The 11,415-nt window shown below is 50.1% G+C and overlaps 1 protein-coding gene across 3 annotated transcripts in view; it reads right to left on the reverse strand.

Moving 5' to 3' along the window:
- The window catches only part of SPATC1 (spermatogenesis and centriole associated 1), a 55,903-nt gene extending 51,577 nt beyond the window's left edge, over window positions 1-4,326 (reverse strand). The window contains exon 1 of one of the 3 annotated variants that reach the window (XM_077166551.1): window positions 3,767-4,326. Coding sequence is in view for 1 of the 3 variants with exons in the window: in XM_077166549.1 (XP_077022664.1) it covers window positions 3,053-3,260 (208 nt within the window). In the remaining 2 variants the exon portion in view is untranslated. Of the gene's footprint in view, window positions 1-3,052 lie in introns of all 3 variants that reach the window. The other 2 variants (XM_077166550.1, XM_077166549.1) reach the window with 2 other exon arrangements.
- Between the last annotated feature and the right edge of the window lie 7,089 nt (window positions 4,327-11,415).

The following is an 11,415-nucleotide window of genomic DNA, read 5'->3' on the forward strand; positions in this document are numbered from 1 at the left end:
TTTGTGCCCGAATGTGGCTTTGGGCCCTAACCCTCATCCTGCACCCCTCCTTCCCGCCCTGGGCTCGGTGCTGCCCTGCAAGGGGCCTGGTACACTCCTGTAAGCACCCACAGCCCATGAATTCAAGCTGTGCTCGCATCTCCCAAGCTGCATTTCCTCCTGCCCCTGCTGAATGGGGGTGGACCACAGCTCTGGACAGCGGTGCTCATGAGGGAGCGCAGTGCACAAAAGCACAGGGCAGAAGAAGGGTGGGCCCAGAAGAGAGGAAAAGGTTAAGTTCATAGGAGTGAACCAAGAATTAGAGCCTGACCCCTGGAGGGCTTCTTGGCACTGTCTTTATCCCTCACATCCGATCAGCTAGGGTGTCCACATTCCTTATTTAATAACTCGAACCAATTTCTCTTCACCGTCTAGTTCCCACTGTCGTCGCCCACCCAGCCGACTGCAGCTTCCTCTGTCTAACTCATTTTCATGGTCTGCTTTGAAGCCATTTTCCCTGCAGCAGCTGTAGTGAGCACTCCCTCCTTGGAATCATCCATTTCGGACAGCAGTCTCTAGGGTCAAATCGACTCCTTAGCACGTCATTCACCGTCCTTCACCGCCTGATCTCTGCCAGCCTCCATAGCTGCTCTCAAATCTCATCCGCTTCCAACACACATACGCCATGCTCACTGTGTATACCAAACACCCTCACACATACACTCACACCTCCCACCCCCTCCATGCACACCATACTCACACACAAGCCACACTCTGCACTCACATCTCATACACCCATATAGTCACATACTTTCACCCACATTGAAGTACACCTCACGCTCAGGCACACTCACACCACACACACAGGTTCACTCAGTCACACAAACACACACACCATACTCTACATACACTCACGCAGACCCTACGCTTGTACACATATTCACACATACCACATGCATGCCACAACCACCACACTCACCACAACATACAGTTGACACAATTCACTATACCCTCACACAAACACGCTCATGCAAACACTCACAGTTACACACCAGAGACCAATACTCACACCATACACTCACAAATACCACACACACACCACACTATACATATATGCCCCAAACACAAACCACATGCCACTTTACTTTCTCTGACACACACCCTCACACATGCCACATTCTTATAAACACACACATAATCTAGGCTTTAGCCCACTGAAGAATTTGTCATTCCCACGAGTCCCAGGCCTTTGCTGGAGCTGCTCCCTCTACTTGTGGTGCCCTTGCCCCTTCCCCAATGTGGATGTCTTAGCTCACTTCCTCCAGAAAGCCTTTCCCAGTCCCCTAAGCTTGATTTTTAGGGTGCTGGAGGATCTGAAGTGGTTCAAGGATTCCCTTAACCATCAAACCTCAAAGGAGGAGGCTTACTGGGTTCACCTGGGAGTAGGAAACCAGAGTCTAGCCATGAGGCTCCTTCAGCGTCCTCCCCACCCCCCATGTGTATTTTTGGTTTCCCTGCCTGCCGGTGTCCCTGTAACCTTTAACAGAAAAGGCCTGTGATCAGTTAGACTGGCCTCACTCCTCAGGTGGATGACAGAGAATCCAATGGGCAAGGAACAAGTGGGGATGGCATTTAGGAGTTCAGGCAAGGGGGCTTTGAGGTGGGAGAAAGGAGAATAGGAAGTGAGTGCACACCCCAGGGCCTGAGCACCCTAGCGGGGAGCCCAAGTTGTGTCAGAAACATGTCTGTTCAGGGATTTGCTGAGAGACCCTCTGAGGGATGCCTGAATTTTGCACAGTGTGTGGACACCTTGCAGTGGAGGGCAGGTTCAGGGGCTGGGGTTGGACACAGAGCTTGGAAACTGCAACTATGGCAATGAGCCTGGGGGCAGGAGGCCTGGCAGAGGGCCATCTTAGTCACTGAGAAAGAGGGGTGAGGAAGAGGGGTTATCAGTCCCAAATGCCACACAGAGGTTGAGAAGGATGCAGCAGGAAGCCACCAGTGATCTTTCTGGAGCAGCATAGTGCCAGGGCCGCTGCCAGGCAGTCGAGGCTCAAGTAGGCAGAGACCAGGAAGGGCCTCATAGCACATACCACTCTTCAGGGAAAGGAGGAAGGTTTCAAGCCCAAGTGTGGATGAGGGGGAGGGTGTGTGGCAGACAGGTCACTGCAGGGGTGGATGTTCCAAGAACATGTGGAGAGGTGGGGACCCAGCCTCCTCCAGGACAGGATGGAAGTTGTGGGGGAGGGCGCGAATGGTATAGCCACTAGTCTTCTGTTCACATGCTCATCCTGGGTAACCTTTGCCAAGACCCCATTTCAGCCACTGATTGCTCTGCCCACATCCTGGCACCTTGCTGCCCCCAGAAATTCTCTCAGATATCTCCAACGTAAGCCACTGTCTGCCACAGCTTTTCATCCTTCCAGTACCTTGCTCATTCCTGCCCCCACTCTTAGCATCCTGCCTCTCTGGCCTCCAAAACTCAGAACTTAGGCCTACCGTAGGGGTCAGCACTGCCACTGTTTTTCTTCAATTGTCTGCAGTTTCTTCACCCCTTCTCTGTCTCACCTACTCTGTTAATCTTCTCTGTCCCCAGGCTCCCATTGCACACAAGTGAGTCTCAAGTTTCCATCTCAGTCCTGGCTTCTCTCCCGAGCTTCTAGACTATTATGTTCTCAGTTGCCTATTGGCCATCTCCAACTGGAGAATGATGGAGGAGTCTAAGAGAAAAGGATGGGGGTGGTTGGTGGTGAGGAATAGGGTAAGGGAGGGGAGGCGAACGTGAGGGATACACTGGATCCAGCGTGTAGCATGTTTGGCTTCCAGGGCAGGGAAATGCCTGCTCTATGTATGGAGCTGCTTGGAAGATTGGCTGAGGGGAGGAGGCGGCATGGGACAAGGGCTTCTACAGTAGGTAACTGTAACTGGGGCCTAGTCTTGCCTTTTTATACAGATGGTTCTTGTCCTCATGCCCCCACCCCCACCCCCACTGTGGGGTCTCTGCTCATAAGTTTGTTTCTATCTTCCTGCATTCGCAAGACCCCAGCCTCACCCTCCCCCTTCCCTTTCTTACAGTTGCCCTGGCGAGGAGGGCCAGCTGCCATCTCGTTAAGTCCGCTGGTGAACCCACTGATGCCCAGGTCTCCTGCTTGAGTCTTGATTGCCGACTTGAGCTCATGATTCTCCCGAATGAGCCGCACCAGCTTCTTGAGTTCCTCATTCTCCCGCACCAGCCTCTCTATCTGATGCCGAAGCCCCTCGTAATTGGTGAGGAGAGACATGCCCTGGGGCAGCAGGGAAGGTGCGGCCCCAGGAGGGCACTACACTTGGAGGCTGCCCAGGGCCCCGGGCCTTGCCCGGGCTGGAAGAAGGCACCAGGGTTTGCAAGGCTAGCCAAGCAGGGCCCTGGGTATTGTGAGGTCAGAGGTTGTGCCCTCCTCTTTGGCCTCTCAGCTCTAACAGGCTCTACTCACCACGCCCCTGGGCTTTTGCACAAGACATGCCTTCTCTGTTCAGCCAGCTTGCCTCTCAATATGCCTCCTCTGAAGCTTCCTTTCACCACTGGGAGCTAATTTCTGCTTTTTGGGCCTCCCCAGCCAATGTCTCTTCTGCCGTAGCACTTTTCATTGCTCCCTGCAGTTCTCTTTATGATCTCATTTCATTCACTTTATGGCAAGGGCAGGGCTTTGTGCCACTTACCCTGGAATCACCAGAATCCAGCCCACGGCCTGGCACAGTGTAGGTGGATAAGCAGGGAACACTTGTTGAATAGAGAATGAAAACTCACCATCTGCCTTCCCAGCCAGGCTGTCCCTTCCATTGCGGTCCTGGGCATGCCTGGATGCAGTCTGTCAGCCTTCCCCCGGGCACACACTGCCTGTGCTGGTGTCCGACCCTGGACCCTCAGCATCTTCTGGCTACACAATCGGCCTGGGCCTCCCTTGACCCAGCACCTGGCTCCCTGAAGCTTGGAGGTTCCATTTCTGATGACTCAGGTTCCACAACTTTTAAATTCCTAGCAGAAACTCTTCTGCTCCTGGATCTGTGCTTCCTGTCTCCTTGAACTGTCCTGAATTTAGTCCTTTAAGAACACAAGACTGCATTCCTCTTCTGGTCTCAAGAACTCAAGGCCTCCTTTTCCAGACCTCACGTCCTCATCTTTTCCAGACCCCACGTCCTCATCACACTCCTTTCTCTTAGTTATCTACGCGGAGAGCTCCATGGGTCTGATCTTGCAGGTGGCAGGGTGAGGCTAGATAGTGAGTCCTGGTGGAGGGTGGGGGGCCAAGCAGGGGGAAAGCAGCCTGGACTGGAGCCAGTCTGAGTTGAGCATTCTACCCAGACCTCACAATGGGGGGCCAGCCCCCACCCCTCCTTGAGGCCCCAGACTGTAACCCCTGCTGAGTCAGTTTCTCTCTCTCTTTTCAATGCCTGTTCACTGTCCAACCTTGCCCCTGTCAGCCTTCTGCTTGGGTTGATGCCGTCTTTCTTTATTATTATTATTAACTTTATTTGCACACACTCCATCTCATTAAACATAACACCCTTTCCTCCTGCCCCCTCCCCTGATAACCGCTATTTTGCTTTCTTTCTCTGCTATTTCTAAACCTCTTATAAATGACATCATGCAATATTATCTTTATGCATCTGGTTTATTTCACTGAGCATGATATTTTAAGGTTCTTCCCTGTTGCAGCCTGTCTCAGAATTTCTTTCTTATGGCTGAATAACATCCCATTGTGTGTATGAACCATATTTGATTTATCTGTTCATCTGGTGGTGGACACCTAGGTTGTTTCCACTTTTTGGAGGTTGAGAATAAGGCTGCTATGAACATTGGTGTACAAGCATCAGTTTGTGACACTGTTTCCACTCTCTTTAGCTATACACCTAGCAGTGGGATTGCCTAGTCTTTGGTAATTCTATATTTAACTTTTTGAGGAGCCAAAATGTTGTTTTGTGCAGCAGGCTCCATTGGTGCCAACTTTGCAGGCTCCGTTTCCTTTGTGCCAGTGCTTCTTGCCTCTTAAATGTATACACTGAGCAGCCACTGTGGCAGGCATCATGCTAGCAATTGGAGATTCTATGCTAATTAAACCCAAGCACTGCCCCTGCCTGGGGAACTTCCAGTGTCCTGGAGGAGCAGATATTAATAAAAAAAATAACATGTAAATATGTCATTTCACTCGTGACACATGCCATAGAGGGGAAGTGCCTGCTGCTAGGAGAGGGTGTGGTGGGTGGATTAGACCTGGCAGAGTAGGACAGCCTTCCCTGAGAAAGCTGAGATAACAGGAAGGTATGTCTAGTGACTACACCAGGACAGCTGTCCAGCACAGGGGGTGGGAGGGTGGGGAAGGAGGAGGGAGAGAGGATGAGCCCCAGAAGGAGCGAGAAGAAAGTGTGTGTGGTACACTGCAAAGGGTGACAGGGGCCTCGGGCCACAATGCTGGGGCTGTCCTTTATCCTGTGTGCCTTGGGCAACCTTTGAAGGGTTTTAACAGTGTGGGTGTGTAGAACAGATAGGAGAGGAAGTACACTGAGTAGAGGGCAGTAAGGAGGCCATTGCTGCCCCCCAAGCCATAAGTGAGGGTAGCTTGGCTCTGACAGGTGCCAATGGTGGGAAGTGGACAGAGTTGAGAAATATTTTGCAGGTACAAAACAGATGGGTTTGGGTGATGGCTGGAAATGGGGAGGAGCAGGGGGTGAAAGCAACGCTGACTGCTCAGTCTCCGGTCTGGGGAATCGGGGAAGCCCAGCAGGGAGGAAGGCCAAATGTGGAGCCATGATCCTGAGCTAGGCGGTGCTTGCTGAGGGCAGGATGCTGTCAAGACCTCCAAAGAGCCCATGGGTGTCCTGCTGTGGGTTCAGAGGAGAACCAGCAGGGTGGGCAGGAGGAAACTTCTTGGATTCATGAGCTTCAGTGTGGCAAGTGAAGTCATAGGAATGGATTAGGCCACTCAAGAGTCAGCCTTGGATGGAAAGAGAAGAGGCCTTAGGAACCCTTGGGGAGCCACACAGCGAGGAGGCTGAACCCACCCAGCCACAGAGCAGACCTAGGCTGCTGAGAGGGCACGGGAAGGCAGAGGGTGTGCATCAGGTTAGAGCCTTGGAAGCCACTGGTCCCTTAGTGAGGCTGTGTTGATGGAGTAATTTGTCTACATCAGACCCAAGGGTTTGAGAAGCAAGTGGGAGGGTCAAGTGGGGGTGGTAGGCGGGCACAGAGGTGTGTGGGTGGAGCTGCAGGCAGATTCTCCCTGGCCCTAGGCCTGACTGCCATGTGTCATTGGCAGTGTGCAATGAGGGTCCATGGGAAATGCCCATGTCCCTCAGGAAGTCTCACACAGCTCAGGCTCTTTCCAGATGTCACCTATGCTCTCTTCTCTTACTCTTCTCTTCATTGTGACTTTATCTGTTTTGGGGGGGGAATGGGTGGGTGGGTGTGTTATGTCATGTGTAGAAAACTTCTCTTTGGTATCCAAATCTATTGGGTCTGAGTTTTGAGTTTGGGATAGAGATAGAAAAAATTGAGGGAGTGGGAAATTCAGCCCTAAATTTATTTGCTTTAATCTGGACCATGTGTTCAGGGGCCGAGAATACGTGGAACAAGGGATGTTGGGGTCTATACTGTCTTCAGTCAGCTGTCTGAGCCCTTGAGTTTGTCCTTGGCATGCAGCAGGGGCCTGCAGAAGGGGCTGGAACAAATCCATCCAGTGTCCATGCAGCCCCAGAGCCAGCCAGGGCTTCTGTCCCTAACAGGCTCATTTGGAATTCACTGCACACCAACCTCGAGCGTTTTCCCACTTGCTGACTCAGTGCTCCTCCCACCCTGTTCTGGGGTTATTGGCTTCTGCACAGTTTGTCCCTATTCAAATTTGCCTCATTATATTCAGCCCATCCCTTCAGCTTGGTGAGCCTTTTGGAATCTTTGCTCTCCCTCTTGGCTTTGGATTCTTTCCAGTTTTAGCCAGCTTCCCTCTAAAGTTGTCTTTTCAAGGCTACGACTGCTACAGAGCAGAAAACTCTGGAGGCTCCTTTCCAGCCTGCTCCCCACAACACCCCCCACCATGTCCCTTCGGCCTCTAAGCTGGGTCTGGAATGGGCTGGGCAGTGGAGCCATGCTGCTGGAGACAGTGAAAGCGTCATCTTGGCGGTGGAATGGTTGGCTCTTGCCCACCGAGCTCTTTTTAACCTCAGTGTCTGCCAGCCTTGCTGTGGGTCCAGGTCACCTCCTATTCTGATAGGCGCTCCTGAGGGGTGGCGGTGGGGGGAAGCCGTCCAGTTTCACTCCCTCAGATTCAGCTGGAGCTTCCCGCTGATGCCGGATCCGGCGCCTGTCTTTCCCTTGTCCTACTTTTCAGGGAAAGGGCCACAGCCAACATTTCTTGTAAGCTCCCTCCTAGCAGCCCTACCAGGCACACACTGTGATTCCCTCACCTGGCAGGTGTGGGCCCTGGGGTTCTGATCCCCCATTGGCTTGAAGGTTTGTTCCCAGTGGGGACGAGCCACCACCTGAAAGCCCAGATCCCACGGCAGGTCTGACACACAGCAGGTGCAAGGAAGGTCTCGGCGCCCAACCAGGCCAGCTCTGTTCTTTTTTCCAAGCGAATCCCATCATGTAGTTGGAAATGATAGTGTGCTAACTTCAAGCAGACTCAGGCAAAAAAAAAAAGGCACACTGGCTTTCTGAGGGTGGCCCTCGGCTTCCTAGGGAGCCAGCCCCCTTGACAAGTCTGCACAGCCCAGAAAAGGCAGACAGCTCCTGGGGGAGCAAGAGCATCTGCTCTTCTACCAGGGCCTGCCAGCCCAGCCTAGGGAGAGGCTCCTCTGAAGAAAACTTCTAGGTCTTGGCTGGAGGCAGAGTCTGGTGGGAGTGTGATCTTGGTCACCAGCTCCAGGAGTTGTCCTCATAAAGGGTTCAGGACGAAAGGCCAAGGACCAAGACCAGAAGGGCTCTGTTGGGTTTCAGAGCCTTGGTAATTCCTCTGATGGCTAGTTTCTCTGCTCCTCACAAAGCATTGTTTAGAGGACAGCAGGCAGGGGGAAGCTGGGGGACTCAGCGTCCAGGCCAAGGATTGGGAGCTGCCAAGAGCAGAGCAGCTGGCCCAAAGCGGGAGAGCACTCGGCCTGCTGGAGGAGGTGCAGGGGGGCTGGCTGACTTGAGGCCCGATGGTTCTTGCTTTTCTAGTCCCTAGGCCCAGCCTCAGACCTGTGTCTCCCTACTCTCAGTCCCAGCAAGGCTGCCTGGATTCACCCCGTCAAAGCCACCACTAAGCTCCCTGTCATAAGGCAAGGCTACCCAGAGTCCTCCAGCAGCCTGACTGACATTGCCAGACTCTGGCCCCAAAACCGCAGCAGTCACATGGTTCCACTAGCCAATAACCAGTGTGCAAAAGGGGTCTAGCACTCTGGAACTGAGAAAGGGTTTTGCAGCCTGCTTTTCCCCCACCTGAGTTCTAGCTAGATTCCAGTTGCAGGATTTCCTATGGGGAAACTTAACTCCTTCTTTTGTAATTTTAGACCAGCCTTTTTTTCCTAGACCTAGGAATGTGTCTTCTTCCTTCTTCCGACAATCAAAAGTTTCCCACATCCCATTCTCCTTCTAATATCCCATGGGTTCTGGATTTATGACCCAGGGGAAACTTTCTGGATCTAAGCTCATTTGCTGAGGCCACTCAACACTTAGATCTTGCCCTGGGCAATTTTCGACTCCTCTCCCTGTGGCTGAGCCTCCCATTCTAGCATCACCACCAAAACATTCAGTAAAGGTCTAGGTATACACTGGCACCCCTTAGATGGAAGACTCCTCATTCCAGAACACCTCTCCTACCAGTCTGGATCTCTGGGCCTCTGTTGGACAAATACTGTGTTCCAGTTTTACTACATAGATGAGTATGCCTGACTGGTACAGTCTGGACTCATAGTTGGCAGTGTTATGGAAAAAGCTGGTTAAAGCAGGGGATCATAAAAATATATGTAAGTCTGTTTTGTTTGGAAAATGTGAATTTTCTTTTGGCAATTATGAATAATGATGCTATGGACATTGGTGTACAAATACATGTTAGAGTCCCTGCTTTCAATTCTTTTGGATATACACCTAGAAGTGGGATTGCTGGGTCATATGGTAATTTATACTTAACTTTCTGAAGGACTGCCAAACTATTTTCCACAGTAGCCACACCATTTTGCATTCCTACCAACATGGAAAAATGGATGTTTTCCTAGTTCTCTACATCCTCTCCAACACTATTTTTTTTAATAGTAACCATTCTAGTGGGTGTGAAATGGTATTTCATTGTGCATTTCTTCAATGGTTAATGATATTGAGCATCTTTTCATGTGCTTTTTGGCCATTTGTATATCTTCTTTGAAGAACTGGCCAGTCAGTTGTTTGCCCACTTTTTAATTTGGTTATCTTTTGTGGTTGAGATGTAGATTTCTTTGTGTATTCTGGATATTGAACCCTTATTGGATACGTGGTTCCCAATATTTTCTCCCATTCTGTATCCCTACCCAAGGTCCTGAAGATGCTTCCCTGTGTTTTCTTCTAGGAGCTTCATAATCCTGGTTCTTATATTTAGGTCTTTGATCTATTTTGAGTTTATTTTTGTATATGGTGTGAGGTAGGGGTCCACCTTCATTCTTTTGCATCTGGACATCCAATTTTCCCAGCACCATATGTTGAAGAGACTATTCTTTCCCCATTGAATGGACTTGACACCCTTGTCAAAAACAATTGGCTGAGAAGGAAGGGCCAAGATGGCAGCTTAGCGAGGTGTGGGATTTAGTTCGTCCTCCAGAACAGCTAATAAATAGCTGGGGCTACAGATTTTTATCTGTATAAAATAGCCAGGAACAGTACAGAACTACTGCTGGGGACATGTAAGTGATTGGACACAGCATACTCCAATCTGGGCCAGCTGGAATGGCTGCGAGCCCACCTAGAACCATGAGTTCCTCAAACCTCAGCAGCCAGCACCCTTTCCCCCCCAGGCTGCTTCCCAGAGGGGAAAGGAAAGAGACTTAATCAGCAGCAGGGGCTGAGCACAACGAAACTCTAATTGTGGAATTAGTTAACAAATTCTGACTACTAAAAAATAGGCCCCTAACTCAGCTGAACCTCCAGTAAAAGCTGAGGTTGCTGGTTTTTGCCCTGGCACAGATGGGGCAGGGCTGATGGAAAAACCAAAACAAACAAAAGAAAAAAAAAAAACAAAGGGTTTTTGGATTTGAAAAGGTCTGGGCCCTCAAGGAAAGGAGGGGGCACATAGGACCTGGAGATACACAGAGCAGCATACCAACTTAAGCTCTTGATTGGAAAACCTGAGGAATAGGGGTTCTGCTCTGAAAAGGATTTTTCTCTTTCATTTTGGTGGCTGTGTTTCTATGGCTTGACCACTCTGTGAATACAGCTGCAAGGCTTCTTGGGCTCCACTGCCCCAGGCTTAGGCAGAATTAAGCTTGTTTGAGTGTTTTTCTGGAGCCTGTGCCTTCCCCAGGGGAAGGGTGGGGTCCAGCTCAGGTGGAATCCCTCCTTCAAGGAGTTCAGACCCCAGGGTCTAGAAAAGTGAAGCGATTAAAACCAGACTACAACCTCTCTTCTGTCTCCGTCATGCCCCCAGCAGGGAGAGTCTGCTGAAGTTAAAGGTACCGCATCACCTTATGCTGGTGGGACCTGCAGGCAGGCAAGTGCCACATACTGAGCAGGATAGGAAAAATGGAGATCCCAGAGGTTTCATAAGAAAGCCTTTCAATCTGCTGGGTCTCACCCTCAGGGAAAATTGATGCAATGACTCTTTCCTCCTAGCAGGAGGCCACTTTTGTCTGGGAAAGACTGGCTGGGGTCTATAATACCTAAGTAGATCCTCCTAAGGGGGCAAAAAAGGCACCATATAGGCAGGGAAAGAAACAAGAAAACAAGAACAGAAAAATTCTGATCTGTTAAACAAAACCTAAGCTAGAGGTCCAGAATAAGGTGAACTGAATGTCAAAGAACAGATAGTCAACAAAGTCATCCAGCAAGAAAATCCTAGGAAAAAAAAGTGAAAACAATCTCCAAAATAAACTAATTGAGGAAATTAAATGCCTAGACACCAGCAAAAAATAATGAATCATACAGGAAAATTGAAGATATGGCCCAGTCAAAAGGAACAAACCAATAATTCAAATGAGATACAGGAGTTGAAACAATTAATTCAGAATGTCCGAACAGACATGGAAAATCTCATCAAAAATCAAATCAGTGAATTGAGGGAGGATATAAAGAAGGCAAGGAATGAACAAAAAGAAGAAATCTAAAGTCTGAAAAAACAAATCACAAAACTTATGGGAATGAAAGGCACAGTAGAAAAGATGAAAAAACCAATGGAAGCCTACAATGTCAGATTGCAAGAGGCAGAAGATAGGATTAGTGAACTGGAGGATGGGACATCTGAA

This window comes from Tamandua tetradactyla, chromosome 6 (assembly GCF_023851605.1).
Source record: "Tamandua tetradactyla isolate mTamTet1 chromosome 6, mTamTet1.pri, whole genome shotgun sequence".
Classification (NCBI taxonomy): Eukaryota; Metazoa; Chordata; class Mammalia; order Pilosa; family Myrmecophagidae; genus Tamandua; species Tamandua tetradactyla.